General features: G+C 42.7%; 1 protein-coding gene and 1 long non-coding RNA gene across 3 annotated transcripts; one reads left to right on the top strand and one right to left on the bottom strand.

Moving 5' to 3' along the window:
* Positions 1-7,959: 7,959 nt before the first annotated feature.
* LOC140912640 (ferritin light chain-like) lies at positions 7,960-15,364 on the top strand. Its single transcript, XM_073347363.1, has 3 exons — positions 7,960-8,319; positions 13,213-13,359; positions 14,323-15,364. The coding sequence occupies exons 1-3, from the start codon at positions 8,152-8,154 to the stop codon at positions 14,818-14,820; spliced, it is 813 nt and encodes a 270-aa protein (XP_073203464.1). The 5' UTR covers positions 7,960-8,151; the 3' UTR covers positions 14,821-15,364.
* Positions 15,365-17,408: 2,044 nt separating this feature from the next.
* LOC140912641 (uncharacterized) lies at positions 17,409-22,124 on the bottom strand. Of its 2 annotated transcripts, none has more exons than XR_012159330.1 (3): positions 21,980-22,124; positions 20,659-20,716; positions 17,409-19,258 (listed from the first exon to the last, which is right to left on the bottom strand). It is a non-coding gene; the product is annotated as an uncharacterized lncRNA (long non-coding RNA). The 2 variants fall into 2 exon arrangements; XR_012159329.1 differs by having other exon boundaries at positions 21,985-22,124.

Below are 22,124 nucleotides of genomic sequence, written 5' to 3'. Positions count from 1 at the left end.
GGTGCCTAACTGCCACTTCAGCTGCCTAAGTCCAAAATTTAGATCCTCAAGTCCCCTGTTCAGCTACCACCTCACCCTGTAGGCACCTAAATGCCCATGGTATTGAAGTATCCACCAACTCAGTCCCCTAAATCCTGATGTCAGGCATTTATCTCAGTGCCTAAGCACCAGCTGCATTCACAAACTGGGTATTCCCCTGCCTATCTCCCTTATGCCTGATCTAGTAAACATGCTCAGGGGCTCCCTTAGAGCACAGCTACTAGATTGGGCTCCACCACAAAACACACCTGGAGGCAGACAGATGATGCCAGCAACCCCTTATAACAGTGACTACAGCACTCATGCAGGATGTGGGAGACATGGGTTCAAATCTTTTTTCTGTCCGCAGTGGAGCAGTGTCTTGAACCCAGGTTTCCCCCCACCATCAGAAGTGCCCTAACCAGTGGGGTATTGTAGGGTGGGTTTCTCTCAATCTGCCCCATTTAAGATGTGCCACTTTGCATAAATACTTGACTGTTCCTGGGCCAGAGTGAGAATGCCTTTCACCTGGAAGGGGGACACCATGGTTCCAGTCCCTGTTCCAATGAATAATTAATTAAGGTGAAATAGCTTCAATGGGAAAGATTGAGAGATTCTCACCACCAGCGCCACTTCACCTAAGAAGACTCCATAGCCCAACAGTTGGGACACTGAGGTGGGGAAGCTAGGTTCAAGTCTCTGCTTCGCACCTGGCAGAGGAGAGATTTGAACCCCCATCCTGAATGAGTGCTATAATTATTGGGTATAAGGGAGGCATTGTCTCCTTGGGGGTTTTTTGCAAGGAAGGACCTGGCTTAGCCCCCTAACTCCAGCAGAGGATTCATGGCTGTAAATATGAGCAAAGGGAGGCATCTCCCTCCAGCCCAGAGGTGGATGCCTAACTCCCTTGCAAGATGAGGCGTAGGCCACACCCTGCTCCTCAACATTTCTTTTTTGGCTAGCTTGGGTGGCTCCCCACTCAACATGTTGGTAATTTTGAATCTCATTCTTGGGCACTTAACTCTCCCCAAGCATTGTATAGGAAACCTGGGCACCTAACCATGAGCTATGGCTTCCAGTAGGCAGCAGGGTGCTTAAAATTAGGTATTGCAATACTGAGCCTATGTTGTGGTGTTTTTGGTTTGGGTTGGGTTTTGGTTTTGGTGTTTTTTGGAGCGGGGGGTGATCTAGCCTCAAGGGCCATGATTCAGTAAAACAGCTAGGCATGTGCTTAACTTTAAGATTGTAAATAGCCCCAGATTATGGGAATGGTCTGAGGTGAAACCAGCCCCCAGTACAAGTTAAGTACCATAGACGCCAACTTCTGCTGGTGCTGGTGGGTGCTCAACCCGCCTCTGCCCCCAGCCCTGCCCCGACTCCACCCCTGCCCCATTACAACCCCTTCCCCAAAGTCCCCTCCCCACCCCTATTCCAATCCCTTCCCCAAATCCACGCCCTGGCCTCACCTCCTCCCCTGAGCATGCCGTGTTCGCACTCCTTCCCCCTCCCTCCTGGAGCTTGTTACGCCGCTAAACAGCTGTTTTGAGGTGCCAAGCACTGGGAAGTAGGTGAAAAAGCGGGGAGGAGGCGGAGGTGAGGTGGGATGGGGAGGAGAGCTTGGCTGCACCCACCCCACCAATTTTTTCCCATGAATGCTCCAGCCCCAGAGCACCCACGGAGTTGGCGCCTATGTTAAGTACTAGTTTGTAATGGCACCTTATGAAACCAGCTACAGCAGATGCTTTGAGGAAGCTGGTATTGAGCTGGCTGTACATCAACTGAGAATTCTCTGATGCTAGGGAAATCCCAGTTTGTGCATTTACTGCAGCTTTAAGATTACTTTGTGCTGCTGGATTTAGTGTGGGCAACGATCTCTCCTAGACTCATTTGACCCAGGAAACCCATACACAGAGATTACAAAGTGGGTTCTAACTTTCCCAAAGTGAGGAATACATATATTGGGATTCCTAAGATTTTCATCCTTCCCTTCAATTTTGGAGGGTGGACTTTCTCTTCCTCTTAAGCCCAACTTCACAGAACAGCTGCACTTATTTTGTGCCAAGTGGAAATACTGTAACTAAGAAAACAAACAGGATACAGTACTACTTGAAAACCAAGCCATAAGTTCACAAGAGTGTCTGGAGGAGTGATGCAAGCTCCTCTCCCCCCTTCCGGATATGAATAGCATCAGCTCTTTGACACCCACAGCATCCTGTGCAGTTAGTCCTGAGGTTATTCTGAAATGGAGCTTTTCCATATTAATTTTGATTGCAGTGCAATTTACTTGGTTTAACTTTTCTTAATAGGTATTGAGAGTTCTACTAATGGATGGTCTTGTTAAGATAGTGAACTGGGACTCAAGAAATCTGGATTCTGTTTCCAGATCAGCCATAGACTTTTTAGGTGACCCTGAGCAAGTCATCTCATTTCTTTGTGCCTCAGTTCCCAATCATTAAAAGGGGATGATAATACTTCTCTTCCTCACAGGAGTGGTGAAGATAATTAATTCACTAATATATGTAAGATACTGTCATAAAAAAAGAAGACCAAGAAAGAAAGTGTGACTTTTCTTCTGAGAAACTAGCCAGCTTGCATTATCCTGTAATATCAACACTTTATATTTTTAACCCTCTGTATTACTGACCTAAAGGAACACTGCTTCACTGATATAAAATGCAGAGTATATATCTTTTATCAGAAGATTTCAAAGCATTATTGTGAAATGGTTAAGCATCATTATACCTATTTTACAGACAGGTAACCAGAGTCGCTTCAATTGGAGGAGGCAGCATGTATATAAGATACCACATCCCCTGAGCTGCTGTCTAGTGCTCCAAAATTTCAGCTGCCATTTTTAAAAAAAAGAAGGGGGAAAGAAATCTTGTCATGAAGATAAATTTCAAAATATAAACTGAATGTAATTTGTGGTGAGGTCTGCCTGAGATAATAGCTCTGAAAGGTGTAAACTTTCATTTACAGGTGTTCATTGTAATTTCCACTGAAACATTCAATGGAAAATGGCTTTTTTGACTAAATGGAATCTTTCATTTAAAATATTTGGGTTTTCATCAAAAAAAACCAGGATATCTTGGGGTTTTAAAAACCAAAGACCTCTGTTTTAAAAATAAAATTGTTTATTGTTTCTAGGAAAACTTTTAATTTTTTAAAGAAATATTTAGATGAAAACTATGAAAAAAATTAAATTTTCATGGACCTTTGTTTGCATGAGAAAAGTCATTTGCCAACCGGTTTTAAATATTGTTGACCAATACATGCTGGTTAGCACACACACACACACACACACACACACACGTATGCATTAAGCACAGATAGAATTAAGCACAAATATTATAGCAGTTACATAGCCTAAATTGGCCTTTACTTTCACTATAATCCTGTTCATTTATATTAAGTATCCCATAACACCTTGCATTAGCTGAAGTAAGCTTTGGCTTAAGTAGAAAGGAAAGTCGTTAGGCTCATGACATATGGTTATTTTACCCTAGCACCTGGTAGGGAGTTATTCTCATAGGCTGGTACTGGAATGTCCCAAAGGAAGAGGACAAAACATGATTGCTCTACCCTAGTACAAACCTAGGAGGTGCCTTCACATCCTGTGGTATTTGGAATTCATGTGTTCAGAACAAAGACATAAAGGGTAGACCTAGGAATCAGAAAAACAAGATAGAAAGCTGATTTATTACAAGTAGTTTCAGATGGTGCACACAGAACCCTGTACTTGTAAACAGGTTCGATATAAAAGATGCATTAGGAGTGTAACTTTGGGACCAACCTTTCACATAAGGTGAATATAACAACACTACCAGAGACCGGTATCATATAGAATGTTTTTTCCACACTGTATAATTAATGGCTCACAGCAATAAACCTAACTGATATTGGTTATTTTGTCTCTTGAGTATATTTCATAACAAACCAAAGTGTGGTCAAGCAATTGACTATACAATTTAACAATATGATAACTGAAGAATCAACATAGTTAATTATTTTACTATTGATCAAAGCATATTAGAAAGGAGAGGGACAAACATAATAGGAAGATCTGCACACTCTACGTTAGTGACATCTCATTCTGGTGCTTACACTCAGGATCATATTGCAATACTGTCCCACCAATCCCAAGCATTTAAAAATCATGAATAAGTCCCCCAGAAATCGTGACCCTGACTTGAAAATCATGAGATTTTATAACATATTTTGGTTCTTTTTATTTGCCTTTTGGTTCTGAACACTTTAGGGTTCACATTTATAGGTTTTTCTCTGCAACCAGGAAGGCTAGAAACTTTTTTTAAAATTGGAAGACAAGCTTCTCATATAATAAGATTCAGCAGCTGGGGCCTTAAGAAAAACACCAAATATTCTGAATGCTCATCATGAGATGATCTGAAAGCTATAGTGGATCACAAATTGAATATGTCAAAAATGTATGCAGTGGCTAGAAAAGCTAATAGCATTCTGGAATGTATCAACAGGAGTCCTGTATATGAGACACAACAGATAATTGTTCCACTCTGCTCAGCACTGGTGATGCCTCAGCTGAAGTACTGTGTCCAGTTTTGGGTGCCACACTTCAGGAGAGATATGGACAAACTGAACACTGTCCAAAGGAGACTTAAAAAAAATGATAAACGTTTTAGAAAACCTGACCTAAGAGGAAAGGCTAAAAAAAAATGGGCACATTTAATTTTGAGAAAAGAAGATTGAAGGTCCTGATAAGTCTTCAAATACATTAAGAGCTGTTATAAAGAGCAGGTCAATCTATTATTCTCCATGTTCACTGACCGTAGGACAAGAAGTAATGGGCTTAATGCTACAGCAAGAGAAATTAAGGTTAGATAGTAAGAAAAACATTTTAACTAGAAGGGCAGTTACGCGCTGGGATAGGCTTCCAAGAGAGGTTGTATAATCCCTGTCACTGGAGGTTTTTAAGAACAGGTTAGACGAACACCTGTCAGGGATGGTCTAGCTTTACTTGGGCCTGCCTCAGCATAGGGGGCTGGACTCAATGACTTCTCAAGGTTCCTTCCAGCCCTACATTTCTATGATTCTATGGCAATACTGACACTGATTTCACAGAAGAAGAGGAAAGGCCTATGGCATGAACCCTAACAAAGGGGAGCCAATCTGAGAAACCAAGCAGAGCATGCACAGTCCACTGCAAGTGGTATCACATTGGTTTAAAGTAGGAATTTAGAAGAGTACCACGCCTATCTCCCTCTTCCCTGCTATCCCATTTCAGTCCTTGACTGAAACACAGAGATCCCAAGTGACTTGCCCAAGGTACCATAGCAAGTCAGTGGCAAACCCTGGAATAGACAGAGCCTAAAAGTCCTAGCTCCCAGAACCCTGCTCGGACCATTAGAGGGAACACCCACTTCTCCATCAGGAACTTTCAAAAACTGTGGTGTATTGTGATTTCTTTCTTTCTCTTTTTCACCATAAACCTATATTTCTTTTGAAATTACTGTAATTTATTAAGTAAGGTACTTACTACGGAACCATAGCCATGCTGGCATAATCCCATAGTGTAAACATAGCCTACACAGAGGGAAGAGGTTTTTTGTCACTATAGGAACACCACCTCCCTGAGCGATGGTAGCTAGGTCAATGCTTCTGTCGATCTAGCTGCGTCTACACTGGGGGTCAGGTCACCAGAGCTACAGCAATCAGGCGGGGTGCTTTTACATTGACCAAAGTTTTTAAGTATGTACCAGGCCTTACTCAGACTCAGCAAATGTTTAAACACAAACCTACTTTACTTGTATATAGTTCTATTGACTTCAATGGGACTAATCAAATGCTTATAATTAAGTATGTGCTTAAGTGTTTGCAGGATGAGGGTCTGACATACTAACTCACATTCTGCTTGTTGGAACCTTTTATTTAATTTAAATAAAAATTGAAGAATCTGAGGTCACCCCTTGGAAGTGTGAATAAAGATTATTTAAATATCTTAAGCTGTAAATACTGAACTACAAGCATATGTTTTAGATTCACATTTTTCCCACATTTCCTTTTTACGAGAATATTCTCAAATTATGTCTGATCTGCCTTATGTAGTCACATCTAATAACAATTAGAATGTGCAATGGAATAAAGATTCACACCAATGGAAAATTTATGAATAGACTTTGGGGGAGTAGTATTTTATTTAATCTATCACCTGATTTGCTTGAAAAAATATTCCATAGAATAAAATGTGACATTAAGCTTACTAAACAGAAAATCACTGAACAGAAAATTATCAAATTTGAAAGGTGCTGAGATTAATTGTGCTTCAAGTTCATTGACTTCTGCACATATTAATTAAGGGTTTACCTTTAATAATGTACAGAGATGCAGCTATCATTATATATGATAAAGTAACTCAAGAAGTTACCCTAGAAATTTATGAGTATATTTTAAAGTTATTCTAGAAAGGAGAGGATTAGACTTTTATTAAAAATCAGTGATATTTTAATCTGGCCAGATAGGGTTACCTTAACAGACAATAGTTTGAGACTTACCAAAGACTAAAGGACTAATTCCAATGACAAAACACATATTGGAATAAATCAATTGGTTCCCAGAATATTTTGGAAATCACCTCTGTTCCTAGTAATGTATCTGATTGCACAAGTTATGACCAGCTGTTTTCAGCCCTAGCAATACATGCTGTGTTTAATATCCATTGATATTAAAGGGAAGCATGTACATGCATGCTTCAGTGGAGGAATGTACCTCAAAGGATAATGTCCTCAAGTGTCTCTTTAGTTGGCACTGCTGTCTTTTGCAATTCTATTATCCACTTTGCTCAAGTTTTAAATGTAAACAAAACATCAATAGACTGGATCCTGTAGATGGTTTAATAGACATATATCCAATACAAATGTGTGTGTGCATGATCTTGGCAAGACTTGACGCTGAGAAAACTCTGAACGTTGATTCTGCTGACGTTTGCAACATTTGCTATTGTGAACTCACAGCTGTAGGTATAAGTATGAACACTATTTCAATTGTATGAGAGTTGGAGATGGGCTAGAACCAGAACCTCAGATGTAATGAGGCAGATATTCAACTGGTGTAAATCAGCATATGTCTGTTGAGATCAGTGAGACCATGCCAATTTACTCAAGTTGAAAATCTGGCCCAAATCTATCACACACTTGATTAAAACCCTTAGTTGTTTGTTTTGTTTCTTGGTTTGTTTGTTTGATGTTCAGTTTTCTTGTTTATTTTATCACTGTAAATGTGTGGAGTTTATTTTAAACATATATATTCAGTGTGAGTGTTAGAAAATGTGCATTTGATAACAAACTCAAATGTGTCATAATATATTGCAGTCAAAATCTTCACATTCTTGTTAGTGTAAAAGTAGTCAAACTTGGGGATGCAAAAGATGAATCAGAATCCAAACTTTCCTAATGTGAGCTCTGTTTTCATCATCTGGTCCATTACAGAAACAGGACTGAGCTGCAAAACAAAAAATCAGATCTGAGCCCACATCTGGGGAATTTGGTTCTGGCCCCATCTCGAGTTCAAACGTTGCAAAAGTTATTAATACTTGCAGCGTGCATTCAGGAAAGGGTGAATTCTTTGCAGACTGCGAACTCCTGGGTCGGGGTTGGCAGGGCCTGATGAGCCACTGCCCTGCACCTGGTGCAGCCATCCCCAGGAGTGCAGTGCAGCGCTCCCGAACAGGGAGGGTAGCACTTCACACGGGCTTTGCGCTGGGGTCAGTCCCCCCCCGCCCCAAGCCAGCTGAGCAATGGGACCCGTGCCAGTCTCTTTGCTCTGTAAGGCCCAGCAGGCTCTCCTCTGGGTGCCGTGCAGCAGAGCCTTATTCTTCCTGCCTGCCAACGTGGTGCAGCGGCGGCCGCCTCCCCGCGCTAAGGCAGGTCCGGGCGAGGCCCCCGCGCTGCAGGCGAAGGAGGGGAGGGGTTGCACTCGGGGGCCGACGAGGCGGGTCAGGTACCGCTGTGGGTGTGCAGCAAGGTGCGCCCCACCCAGGGGCCAGCGGCCGCTGCCGGGGCCTGCGCGCCGGCTATATACAGCGAGCGCAGCCAGGGGAGCCCGCGGCGCGCGGCTCGTTGTGTCGCGAGAGGCGGAACCGCGCCGCGCCCCGCCGCCGCCATGGCCGAGCCCCGGCTGAAGAAGCGCCGGGGCAGCCTGCCCGTGTGCCCGGGCCACCAGCTCGCGGTCGGCAGCCGGGCGAGGCAGAACTTCCCGGCGGCGGTGGAGGAAGGCCTGTGCGGCGTCACCAGCGCCCTGCTGGAGCTCGCCTACCGCCTCCAGGCGCTGGTAAGGCGGCGGCGGGGGGCCGCCGCCCGCCTCCCCCCCCGGCTCCGCTTTCATGCCGCCTTCTGCCTGCCCCCGCCCCGCTCGGCCCTTCCCCTGACGCCTCCTGGCTCGCTTCACCCTTCCCCCGGCTCTGCGCCGCTCCCCCGCTGCTTCAGGCTGCCCCCCCAGGCAAAGTGGGCCAGGCCCAGGGGCAGAAATCCCCGCAGCGTCCTGTTGAATGTAGATACTGCGGCTACTTTCATTCACACCCCCCCACCCTCGAGCCCACGCCGAGTGGGGCGGAAGCTGTGTGTTCTAACAGCTGTACAGCGTGCCCTGGCACCAAGGTGGTGGGTGGGGTGCCTTGGAGCCCTAAGTTGGCAGTCCCTGTGTTGTGCTAAATTGATGAGAGCCTGTGGGTGTAGCTGCCTCTGAAAGCAGGGGTGGGCAAACTTTTTGGCCCAAGGGCCATATATGGGTGGGGAAAATGGCATGCAGGGCCATGAATGTAGGGCAGGGGATGGGTGCAGGAAGGGGCTCAGGGCAAGGGGGTGGGATGTGGGGTGCAGCAGGAGGCTCAGGGCAGGGGGTTGGGGTGTGGGCTCTGGCCCGGCAGCGCTTACCTCGTGTGGCAGCGGGGCTAAGGCAGGCTCCCTGACTGCCCTGGCCCCATGCTGCTCCTGGAAGTGGCCAGCATGTCCCTGCAGCGGCTCCTGGGGGTGGGGTGGGGCAGGTGGCTCTGCGGTGCACTGCCCTGAAGCTCCCATTGGCATGGTTCCCAGCCAGTGGGAGCTGTGGGGGGCAGTGCCTGCAGGCAAAGGCAGCGCACAGAGCCCTCTGTGCTCTTTCCCCCACCCAGGGTCTGCAGGGACATGGTGCTGGCCGCTTCTGGGAGCGGCGCGGGACCAGGGCAGGCAATAAGGCAGAGCCTGCCTTAGCCCCTCTGTGCCACGGGGCTAGCAATCCTGCAGGTTGGATTGAAAGCCCTGACAAGCCGGATTCGGGCTGTAGTTTGCCCTCCCCTGTCTTAAAGATACTAATGGGAAACCCACTTACAGTGAGATCAGTTATAATGAAACTCCAGATTCCCAATTCCTCACTCCCAATTTTACTCAGGCACCAATCTCACTGCTGGGGTATAATGGTAGTATGGAGTTCAAGTTTTGGCATGTGTAATAGCATCAAAATCCCCAGTTGTTTTTCAGCACATGACAGTGTTTCGGTTGTTCCAGTTTGAATGAAGGTTGGTTGAGAGGGTGGGGAAAGGAAAGACCACTATGGGCCAGAGACATGCAATTTGTAGGTTCACAGCAGGTTTAACTTTGCAATTCAGCGTACACTGATTTGCTCCAGCTGAGGATCTGGCTCAGTATTTTTAATTACTAGGGTGAGTGTTAAAAATATACCTTGGATGTTCACAGTAGGCCAGAATCTGCTCTCTCCCTGTGGTTTCAGCTGAAATTAGCATTATTCCCAGAAGAACGAATCCATCAGTAGAAGCAAAAGAGTGATTAAATTCTAAGCTTCTGTTAATTTAGTCTTACTAGTTATTTGTCCTAATATTGACAACTATTGGAGGGCTGATTGTAGGCTTCAGAGCAGTCGTTTGAATAGATCTTTTCAATACTAATGGATTGAAGAGAGAGTGCTTAAATTTAGAAATACATGGGACTGCTCCACCACTGTTACTCTAATTTTACACTAATGCAACTCCACTGAAATCACTAGAGATACGCTGACAAAACTATAATAACACAGTAACAAATCAGTGCCTTGTATATTCTGCAAAGCTTGTGTGGGGAAACTGGGTGTATAAGATCAGTTTACAAGAGAGGACAAAAATAAGGAATTCTAGCAACTTTAGGGTATATTGCTTGGAAGCATTGGAGATTGTGTGTGGTGAAAACTGGTTGTGTTGGTGAATCAGTGAAAGAACAGTTTGTTTTCCTATGAACATCACTGATATTTGAAGTGAAGACCAGCAAGTAGTTTCATCTTAATGGACTTTAAAAAAAAAAAAAAAAATCTGTTTACACTAATGCCTGGATTTCAGCAGACAAGTCTTTAGTTTTACTCTAAGTAACAAAAGTCCACAACAAACAGGTCAAACAATAACAACACATTAGGCCGAAATATCAGATATTAAAGAAATGTGTACTTTACAAAAAAGCTATTAATCAGTTGTTGGGAAGCAAGGATGATCAGCACCCTACATCTCGTGCCCCATGCTGCACTCCTTAGACATGTCCATTGATTGACTGCAGGATCTGACCCTCTGTGTATCTGTGAGACCCTTTACTCAACTTTGGTGTAAAGCGTCAATCCAGTAAAAATGAAAAGTATAACTGATAAACATCCACCTGTTAAGGCAGAGGGGTTTTTTAAATAGATGTATTATAACACTTGGCACTTATAACAGGGGCTGGTTGAAAATTTTCAGTCAAATTGATAGTAGACAAGTCAGTTCTAATCCATTTGATTGATATTACAATTCACAACCTACATACGGTATATTCAGATGAAATCTTAAGTTGTATTAATGAGAAAATATGTAATTTTAATACTCTTCTGTTCTCTTAACTGAGTTCTAGTGATTCAAGGGAAGCTGTTATACATCTGTGACCATTCTGTTTCTATTTAAAGTGGTATAGTACATTGCTACTGAGGAATGTAGGTTGATTTCTTATAAATGGTTTATAGTCCTTTAGCAGAGTGTTGCAGGTTTGGTTGGTTCTTTTTTGGGGGATGGACATGTTATATTGAACATGTTCTTGGCATGTTTTAGTAGATGGTTACTGTGTGTCAGATTTAATTACTTAGGCTTTGTGCACATTTCTAAATGAGAGTTTCAGGGACAGAAGAAGATACGCAAACCCCCAAACATACACCTTTCTCTCCCACAGTGCATAGGTAGGTCACAGGGCTGCAGCAGTCCCTCAGGAGAGACTACTCCAAGGCATAGTCTGCACGAGTGGCAACTCTACATCTCCTGTGTAGGCTGATAGAACCACTGGATCAATATAGTTGTAGATCCTTTGGCTCCTTGCCTGTCTGGCCCCCCAGTGCTACCCTTTCACCATGCTTCATGTCAGCCTGTGCAGGGGCCAATGCAAAATCCTCTTCCACAGTCCAGAAGCCCTCACGTGCTGTGGTCTGCCTTGCACATTCGTGTTATGGGACTTAAATGGTGAAGAGGTCTTGGTACTGGCTTTCCACAGTCTGCCTGCATTCCACCCAATATGAATAAAACAGACAGTTGAGCATAGTTTAAATCTTGGAGTGTCTGAAGTTACTGTACTTCTCTACATTAATTCAGAGTGGCAGAATTTGGCTTTTAATATATTTATTTATAGTAGATCTAAGTGGTACCCTTAAGAGGGGGTTTGTGTATGTATAATTAAATAAATTATACACACACATAGATGTATAGTTATGTATTACCAGTAATATTTTCTAAGAGAAATAACTAGTCAGCATTGTCTATAAAGAGGTTGATTAAACTGATGCAGTCTGTTTTTCTTGTGTGGCCCAAACCCAAAAAAGTTGTAACTTTTTTCTTTTATCTCTTTCATATTTCCAAATTTACATATCTTAAAGTTAAAGCTTTAGCTGAGCCCTAGCTCTTAAAGGGACCAATCCTACATTCCTAATGCACCCAACATTTCCAGTTAAGTCAATGGGAATTTTGGGTATGTAAGGAAAGCAGGATTGGGCCCTTAGCAGTTTCAATATAGTGTGTGTTTATGTGTGTGTTGTTCTTCAAAATGGAAATCTGGGTAAGTCAATTTGGGGTGGGGGGGGGTGAGGGCACTCAGTATGAGGAGATTAGGCAGAAGAAGGGAAAGGAGAGAAGAGAGGTCAGGAGAAGGGTGAAACATAAGGGGAAGAAGAGTGATACTGGGCAGGTAAAGTGCTGTGTAGATAGGAAAGGGGTGGGATGAAAGTGTATCTGCAACCAATGGCAATGCAGTAAAGGAGTGAGAAAAAATCCAGCATTACAGTTTCAGAGTGGAGTGAACAGTGATGTCAGGAGGCTGAGATGGTTCCCCAGGTTGCTGGTATCTGGAGAGCATAGACAACTGGTGCCTCCCCATACTGGGGGCACAATCTAAAGGGGAAGACACTTGTCTTCCCACATGTCTCCCCTGCCCAGTGACACCGCCACTGCCCTCTGCACCCAGCCCCACATTAGCTGCAGGGAGGGAAAGGGAGAGGTCTGTCCTTCTCTACCTGCGCCTCTCCCCCCACATGTTTGGCTGCTCTCCCTGGCAGCTAGGTGGCGGATGGGATGGAGCTGCTTCTACCTGAAAGAGCCTGGCAGTGGCCACCCCTCAGAGCTCCTCTCCATCCCCACCCCGGCAGGCCAGTCTAAGGGGGACACTTGTCCTCCCTACACATTACCTCTGGTGGAGAGGGAAAGGAAGCTGATAATTTTGGTGCCCTAAGTGGGTCCCTCTGGGTCTGCTAGTGGTGATGGTGAAAGGATCTGGATACGTTTCCCCACAGATGAAGATAGTCATCAGTTTCTGATAGCTGTTTAATTTTTTCCCCCAAATCAAAAACCCATTTGAAGCTAGAAGTCATAGGAGCATATCACTCAAAGCAAACAGTGTTACCAATACAATAGTCTCATGTCTAATGTTCAGTGAACTGGGGTGTGTGTATGCATTCTTAAAAAGATGCAGACTAGCTGATCTGGAAGAACATTTGACTTACTTCAATTTGTTATAATTGGGGTGGAAGTTTTTAGAGGTGCCAAAGGCAGTTAGAAGCACTATTGAAAATGTTCTCCTTTGTTCTTTAAATATTCGATCTGGTTGACCTGTATTCCGTTGGCTATTAATTTCCCCCTTCTTTCCTCCCAACTCCAGGCTTTCATACTTTAACAGTAATTTTTGTTGTTTAAATATGTAGGGTGAAGTTTTTGATCAATCTGATGTGGCTCTACCAAACTTTTCAAAGTTTTTCCGGCAGCAGGCTAAAGAAGAGAAGGAAGCTGCAGAGGCCATGCTGAAATATCTTCAAGAGAGAGGAGGCCATTACTGTACCAGAATCATCCAGGTGTGCAGCAGACAAATCTGCTCTTTCATATACCTGTCACTCCCAACTTTTGGGTCTATCCACCATTAGCTTTCCAAATACTTTAATTCCCCAATCATATTCACTTAAACTCTTGTTCTTCTTTAGGGACTTTTTTTATTATTATTAGACATGCAACTCTGACTCTAGGGTTTTCATTTTTCTAGCCAAAGATAAAATGAGGGCACTCATTTATATTTTTCTCTAACGTTTTGCTACCCTAGTCAGTCTAGTGTTTGTTGCTGTGGTAGAAGTAGCTATGCAGAACTTTTTGCCACTGACTCTGAAACTGAGGGCCAGATTCTGGCCTCAGTTCTCTGTGGTGCAAGTCCATTGACCTCAGAGTTCTACCAGTCTAAAACTGAAGTAATAGAATTTGGCCCAGAGATTTTTAAGCCAAATTTTAATCTCCCTACACAAGTATAAATCAAGAGTAACTTGAAATCAGTAAAATTGTGTGTAAACTCTTAAGTTATAGGAGAATCAGGCTCCTCAGACTTCTGTATCAAAGTAGTGTCCTATAAACAGTTAAAAAGTGTAGTACTACTGAATGCCCTTCACAGCATTCATTTATAGCAGCCATGCGTAAAAAAGTTGCCCTTAAATAACTAACACATTCAGTTTTCATAGCGTAGAGCAAGAGGTTTGGGGGAGGGAGGGATATTTTTGTTGGTTTTTTTGTAGTTGTTTTTTGAGAATGAATCTCCATTATAGCTGCAACTATCTGAATCCTTACTGCCTGAATTGAAACATGTTAGTTAGTAAGTGTACTGGAAGTGGCAAATTCTGACTGCTGACTCAGAAAAGATTTAGTAAATGCATAGAAATGGAAGGAGCTGTTGCAAAATGTAGCATCCTTCTGCAATGCATTTCTTGTTTGGAAGACCAAGCATTTCAGGTAAATAGCAGTGACTCTGACAATTGTCTTGCTTTTTATGTTTCCAGAGACCAAACTGTGAACATGTATCCAATGTGGTGAAGGCCCTTGAAGTAGCATTGGTTCAGTGGAAAAATGTGACGGGATATTTTGAAGAGCTTTATGCCCTGAGCATTGAGAATGCAGATCCTCATAGTGCAAGCACTATTAAGAAACAATTTATTGAACCCAAGATCCGGAAGATCAAGTTGATGGGAGACCTCCTGACCAATGCTCACAGGCTTGTGTGTTCCCAAGATGGCAGAGGCAACCTTGGAGATTACCTTATGGAACGGTTACAGGAAGAGCTAAAAAGAGGCATAGAGACAGATTCTAGTCACCACTGCACCCCCTGTACATCTCTTCAGCAATATAGTGGAACTGCAAAGGGGTTGCAACAGCCCCTAAAAGAATTCTCCCAGAAGAGAAGCAGCATAGGGCCAATGCATGCAAACCAGTGCTGTCCCTCCTCACAGCCTCTGGGCAAGAATATGCCAGGGGCAAAACGGAGGCAAGAGAAGGAATAGTTGGAGCACTATGCCCATTCTGGGCAATGGAGAAACCGGTAGGCAGCCACGGGGGAGGCTGATGTAAGTTGTCAGCCCCAGGGATGCTTTGGCTCCAAATTGAGTCTCAAATCCAGGAGACGAAATGGTGGTTTAAAGCCCCATGACTCCGCCCCCGTGCCCCTTTACACTCTTCCTCCTGGGCTGTGCTTTCTGTGGTGTGCCTCCTCCAAAGTGCAGCACAGAATCCAATCTGCAATATACCGCCTCCTTGTATCATCGTTATTAAGCCTGCTAGATGTAGAGATTGTCAGCATTAATTTAACCTTTCAGGGTCTCTTAGGCATAAATAACTTTTCTTTATTTGGAAACTACCAGACCTCCTAGGTTTCTTTCCTGTCTTAAATGTTTGGTTGGATTATTTAGTGCAAAAGAGGTTTTTTAAGTATAGAAGGCTTTTTAAACAAAAACCCTTTATAATACAGAGTAATTTCTATGCTGGAGAAACTATAGCTGTTTATATTATTAAACAGATAAGATAATTACTATATTATACAGTGCTGCTGGAACTATTTTTATAGGGGGGGTGCTGAAGATGGAAACCATGTATTGGGTTGTTATTACTACTTCAAGTCAAGGGATGCGGCAGCATCCCTAGTTCCAGATTATATCAATACAGATTGTACTATGTAATCATTTAAAAACATTTTTACTGTCTTTGTAAATATTACATGGATATTTTTAAGAGACTTGTTTGGAAAATGAGGGGGATTTCCATTATATTTTTCTAACTTTTGTAGCAATTATAATAGAGTAATTCAATAAACTGCTTTCTATCCAAGTTATTTCTAGTTCTACACTTCTCCAGGATGAAGGATATTAATGTTTTATACACAGTTATGAGTACTTATTTGTAGAAACATGGCATTCCACTGTTTCTGACTATTGGGCTAGTTATCTGCTTTGCTTGCACTCAGAAAGGCTATTTGGTGAATGGCTCAACTCCCTCTGAATCAGTAGTGAACTAGTGTGCCAGAAATTCCTTGTACTGGCTGGACAGCATATTGTTTAAGAATTGCTGTGGCACCGGGACATTACCCAGGGTACATTCTGGACAAATGAACAGCTGTGTCAACTCAGTTATCCAACATGGGATGCCTTTTACACTGTTTTGCTGTGAGAGTTACCACACCTGGTCTGCTCACACACAAGCTTCCAGCATTCAAATTACTCCCAGTTACACTGCAAAAGTGCTACAGCCAGATACCCTTGAATTACACTGCAGATCAACATCAGCAAATTTCCAGGCCCTGACTTTTCCCCAGAAATGTACATCTTGTATTGCCCAGCTCTCTCCTGGACAATACAAGCTCATGTAAAGTTTGGCAAAACAGGATTTGTGCATATCATTTTCTATTAATAAAATGACAAACACACTAGTTTAGGTAAAACAAGTTTATTAACTATAAAAGATAAAATTATAAGTAATGAAGCATAAAAGTCAGAATTGGTTACAAGAAAATAAAACATATCTAAATTAACAAGCTAAGTGAATTCAAAGCAAAGGTCTCTGACCATATGGTATAGCAGTCTTACTGACTGAATTCCTTTCAGTCAGGATCCCTTTCTCAGTCCAGTGCTGCTTCCTTTGTTCTCCAAGTATTCTTGATGCCATGAGTAGAGAGAACAGGAGGAATAATTTGGGGTGTCTTTCTCTTTGAGAATCATCTCCAGCTGAGGTTCAGGAAACAAGTCTGTGTGGACAGGAACCCCTAGCTGTTTTTGTCAAGATATGATTTTTTTTTCACCCACATCCTCTTTCCTGTCAAAGAATGGCTACTTAACCAGGTGAGAGTCCGTTTGATTTTTGTTGAGATCTGGCTGAGGCATAGGTTCACCTTTGTCTCTGGAGAACCTGTTTGTGACTCTTCCTCAGATTGAGAACATGTCTTTAGTAATATCATACAGTAGACTCCTATAACTTTACATACAATGTTGCCACACATATTACCAGAACAATAATTAGTAAATTGAGTTTTCAAATGATATCTCAAGGCATACTTTTTATAGCACTTACCATAGTCTTCCAAAGGGGAAGAATGTACATGTAGAGACTGTCAAACCATCTTTCAGATAAGATTTAAAACAAAGGTCTCTACCATTTGCCATCACTACAGATACCTGGGCAATTTGCACAAGTGTAAACTGAGGTATTAACTGTAGTGTCCTGGCCAGATTGAGACCTAGGCAACTGCATTAATTCCCCACACACATTCTGCTATTACTTAATGGACCAACCATCAGAATTTCCCAAATTAGCTGTAGGCAGGTAATAGTAATGTCTAATGTTGTATCCTCACTGTATCCAGTGTAGGTATGACTCATTAGCAATTAAAAGGGCTACTCAAGGAGTCCCCACTCAATTTTGCTTTTCAGTAAGTTATTACTGTATTGCCAATATAGAACTAAGACACTGTATAACAAAATTTAGACACTTCGGAGTTGCCGACATCAAAAGATTAGCTAGTGTATTTGAAATTTTCTTCAATTTTTTATTAATACTTTAATATTCCTAATATCTTTGGAAAAGATACAATTTCTAGATAGAAAAATGGCACTTTGTAGATATAACGCTAAAATTCTCAATTTACTATATATACACTTGACAGGCAAGATTTCTTTAAGCACACAAACCATCTTTAATATCAGAATTGTCCCTTTATTTATCTGCTACCAAAAATATAGTTATGAAAGTGGAAGAAAACAGGAGGGAAACAAAACTCAAGAAAACCAGTCAAAGTGAAATGTTTAAAAAAACAAAAATTAAACCCTGTCTGATTTCTTAGTTTGCTGTGCTGCACACAGCTGTAGTAAGTGCCCATTTCTGTAAATCACACATTCTAGCCACTTACTTATTTTGGTAACACCTTATTCCATCTAAGTCACTTTCCCAATCTTCCTTCTATTACTCCAGTAGACTGTTCAGCTTCTTATGGAAAAAATAACTTCCTCTACCTTCTACCATAAAAATGCTACAGTATTCCACCAGAATGGTCTAAACCACTGTACTAACACTATTGTAAATGGCAATGTTTGGGATCATTTTCCTAGGCTGCTGCGATAGTTAAAGGGATATTTCCATCTCTGACCAGATTCCAATACCCATACTCATGCTGAACAGTAACTTATTCCATAATTAGTTCCTCTGATTCCCATTTACTGTAAGCATGGGTAACACATTTCAGCCCTTTGTAAATACCAAAATGCTGCTAGTTAGTTGTGAATGCAACCAAACTACTCTTTTAATAACACATTGCAATTAAAAAAAAAAAACCCACATCCAAGTAGTTTGTGAACAATTCTCACAATACCTCTCCCCCGTGCTATTTGAGTCTTTTACCTTTCCAGAATCTAGTGTAGGCTCAATCACTTTTCAACTTGGAAGGCTAATTTACTCCCCTAGCCAACTCCCAAAACTCCTCCCAGTGCAGGCTAAAGGGAAGTCCAACAAAACAAATAGTCCAAAATGAATCCAATATTTACAGTGCAGGGACTCTCATGTCATTCTTTACCACTGGACTTCTGCCACAGGTCTTTGGTGGCAATCAACAAGTAGCTTCTGCTCTCTCCAGGTTTCCCCCAGGCTCTGGCTTCATAACCCAAAACACTACCAAATACTCAGTACTTTAACCAGCCCTTTGGCACTCTGTTTAGACTTTTCCCCAATATTCTTCCAAAATACTTTCCAAGACCTTTGATTGGAGAGACCCAAGAATAAAATCTGTTCAGGTGGAATGACCTACAAAGAGTTGTTACCTCCCTAGTTTCTGCCTTACTGGGGAAAGAGAACTCTTTCTAGCTCTACTCCCTTTCCCAGCATTCGTTGCTGCTTAGCCTACAACTAGCATAGTCTAGCTGCACGGGTTCCAGAATGCCTTATTTGTAGGCTGAACCAGGAACAGGTTTAGAGCTGATCTTTGAACCCCTCTTAAAGGGCCAGATAACACAGCTATATATAGTTTTAAATTATTCCCATTCTGCAAATGGGACAACTAAGTTAAAGAAAAGTTAAATAGCTTGACAAGGTCATATAGTAAGCCTTTGACATAGCCAGAATTAGAACCAAGCAGCCCTATCTCCGTCTCACGTTGTTAACAATTGTAATATGCCACCCTTCTTCCCAATTTCTCATTCAAAATACATATGGTTTCTTACACATCTAATAGTATTAAAATATGTATTTTACTTTGTTTAGTTGCTAGGGAAATACTTCACAAAGAAAAAGGAAAGTCTACTTCTTTTTTGTGCTCAAGAATCACTGTTAGAATAGCAAAGGGTTGAAACAAGAAGAGTTCCACAAGTTTTCTACTTTACCTCTCAGGAACAGCTGGGATATATAATTATGAATGTGTTAGGGTGGTCAATAGCTGATCTCATTGGGACATATCGCTTTTCAGCGCTGGGGACAAAGTGAAAGAAAGAGGTAGTACAGAGTCAGAACAATATTCAACCCAGTCAGTTTTCTGTTTAAAACAAAACTGATTTGGGGGTGGGGGGCAATGGTACAATGTGACTAATAGGGCTCAGCTCTGACTCTATCTGAGAAGGCTTTTTAGATGGAAAATTGGGAACTGTTGAAAAATGAAATCACTTGATTAAAAAGAATTAATCATTAATAAATAATTTAATTGAACTATTGTATGAATAGGAATTCAGGATTGGACCACAGTAAATATTTTAATTTTATGGACTATGGATGAAATAGAGGCTTCATTGAAGTCAGTGGGCGCTTTGCCCTTGTCTACAATGGAGCCAGGATTTCACACTATGTTTATAACTGCAGAAGGGAAACTAATTGTAGGCAGGACTAGATTTTTTTTTTTTTTAAAAAACACCTTTATATTTTATTATTTATTACTCTATTGTGGGCTAAGATTCCCCTCTTGCCTCTAGTTTATAATCCTTCTTGTTCCGGTTCTCACTGCGGGTCTAATCCTGAACACCTTACCCACCCAGAACCTCCACTGAAGTCAATGGGAGTTGCAGATGTACATAGAATACACAGCCAGGTCCACTATGGTGTAAGCACTATACCAGATGAATTACATTAACAATTTACTTTGTCAGGGATACTGTCAAAAATTTAAGAGTAGCAGCCGTGTTAGTCTGTATCTGCAAAAAGAAAAGGAGGACTTGTGGCACCTTAGAGACTAACAAATTTATTTGAGCATAAGCTTTTGTGAGCTACAGCTCACTTCATTGGCAGCTCACTTCACTGAATGCATCCAATGAAGTGAGCTGTAGCTCACAAAAGCTTATGCTCAAATAAATTTGTTAGTCTCCAAGGTGCCACAAGTCCTCCTTTTCTTTTTGTCAAAAATTTGTCAGTTTTGTGATTTTTTTTTTTACATTCTTACAATTCTTCTGAAATGTACACAAATACATTAAATATAACATTCTCTCATAACATTGCTGAGTTTGTTAGTGCAAACATAAACTCAACAAAAAGAACAGGAGACTCAACAATCTCTTACTTGATTCTTGTACAGTACTCAGAAGGAAAAGAACTAACCATTCCATGAAACCAGCAAAGTAAGTTCTGATTTGAACTGGGGGTGTATTCATTTCAAATATGTGGTATTGCTTATGTCATTAACAATGTTAGAGTGCTGGAAAACACACACATATACTGTTGCACCCTTCCAAGCAGAAGCTGCTAAGCAGTTTTAAAACCCCCTTTATAATTTAATTATTATTGTTTTGTTTTATTTATTAAAACAACTAATCACTGATCGTGGATGTGGGATTAAAGGTTATGAAAGTCCAGTTAATGCTAACTACAAACACACATGCAAGTACCTCTACTCCTGTGGGTAATCTTATCCATGGGATGCAGAAGTCTTTGCAGGATCAGCCCCTTTAAAATGGAAGCAGAGGTGAAACTGTTCAAACCCTTCTAAATCAGCAACAAAGAGAATTAACATCAGCTAAAACGCTAGAAATTAGTGATGTTCTAAACTGCGAGCAAAGCATTCTAAACATTATATGTGAACTGTGTAAAGGGAGTGTCCCGGCATTTGTTTGGTGCTGACATTTTTTTTTCCTAAGGTCCAAATTCTGTCACCTCTGCTCACCTCAGTAGCACCCTTACTCCAGAAGCTGTCCCACTGAAATGTATGGGAGTACATGCACAGCAAGAGAGTACTCAGGATGAGTGAGGATGGGTGTCAGCTTCCTTGCAAGTGTTTTACAAACAGATGCTCTTATGTGAAGGGGTAACTTGCAGTTCAAATCAACATGCCATAGTAGGCCATGTCATACCTGCTATTGCTCGGCTACACTGAGGTGATAGCTACAAATAGTTGTGAACTCAGTCCTCCTAAGGGGATTCATCACTAATACATTACTCCATTGGTTTCTTAGAGGCATCAACTTGTCCCCAAAATACGTGACTGCCATTAACCAGGGTTAGGTTATGGCTCCTAAGCCAACAGGAGGCCTCAACTGCTGCTCCAGCAGCCACTTGCACACCCACACACAGCTGTTTTCTGTAAGGTCAAAATGTAGCCCCAAACTATCCAGGCTTGCAATAGCTTTACTTGGGCTTGGCACCCCTCCTTCAGTCTCAACTGGTTGTGTAACCCGCACACCTCCTGGGCATGGTGTTCTGTCCCATCTAGTGGCACCAAGACCACCTAAAGAGAGAGATGACATGAATCTGCTTAACAGCCAGTTGGCTTTTAGCTCATGCGGTAGAGGCTCATGCACAAAGGTCCCAGGTTCGATCTGGACCCGGTCTGTTGGCTTTACACTTGCTCACCTAAAAAGCTGCCCCAGGCGTTCCTTGCAGCACAGAGGTTTGCTCTGCAGGGGGCACCATTGTACCATGAACCTTCTGAGGAATATTCCAGGAGCCGCATTTAAAGAGACAGCTTGAGCCCGGGGCGGGCTGAGACCAAGGGGGTTTCTGTGAAACTTACCTGTCAACTGCGGGAAACACGCAGCTTTAGAGAGTGAGGGGGGCGTCCCCTAGCGGCCGAGTTGTGCAACACAGCCGGGGAGGTGCAGGATGGGGGCGGGGAGGGGGGCCCGAGCTTTCCTAATCCTACGCGTTCAGGTGATTAACGCCCCCCGCCCCCCGCCTTAGAAGGGTGAGACTCGGTGTAAGCGTCTAACCAACCTCACCCTCGGGTTTCCACGGGCACCCCGCTTCTCTGCGCCGCGCTGCGGGGGCTGGACGGTCTCGGCTTGCAGGGCCGCCCGCAGCCGCCCATGGAGCCGCGACGAGCTGCCGGGCGAGGCTCGATCTCCCCCTAGTGGCTCCG

Source organism: Lepidochelys kempii, chromosome 6 (assembly GCF_965140265.1).
Source record: "Lepidochelys kempii isolate rLepKem1 chromosome 6, rLepKem1.hap2, whole genome shotgun sequence".
NCBI lineage: Eukaryota > Metazoa > Chordata > Testudines > Cheloniidae > Lepidochelys > Lepidochelys kempii.
The sequence above is the reverse complement of the archived record's forward strand: the minus strand, read 5'-3'. Positions and strand labels throughout refer to the sequence as shown.

What these genes read in the sequence shown, in the direction of transcription:
- LOC140912640 (XM_073347363.1), top strand. Translation starts at nt 8,152, where the DNA reads ATGGCCGAGCCCCGGCTGAAGAAGCGCCGGGGCAGCCTGCCCGTGTGC. An exon ending in CCTACCGCCTCCAGGCGCTG is followed by an intron (nt 8,320 to 13,212) that starts GTAAGGCGGCGG and finishes TTAAATATGTAG; the next exon opens with GGTGAAGTTTTTGATCAATC. An exon ending in ACTGTACCAGAATCATCCAG is followed by an intron (nt 13,360 to 14,322) that starts GTGTGCAGCAGA and finishes TTATGTTTCCAG; the next exon opens with AGACCAAACTGTGAACATGT.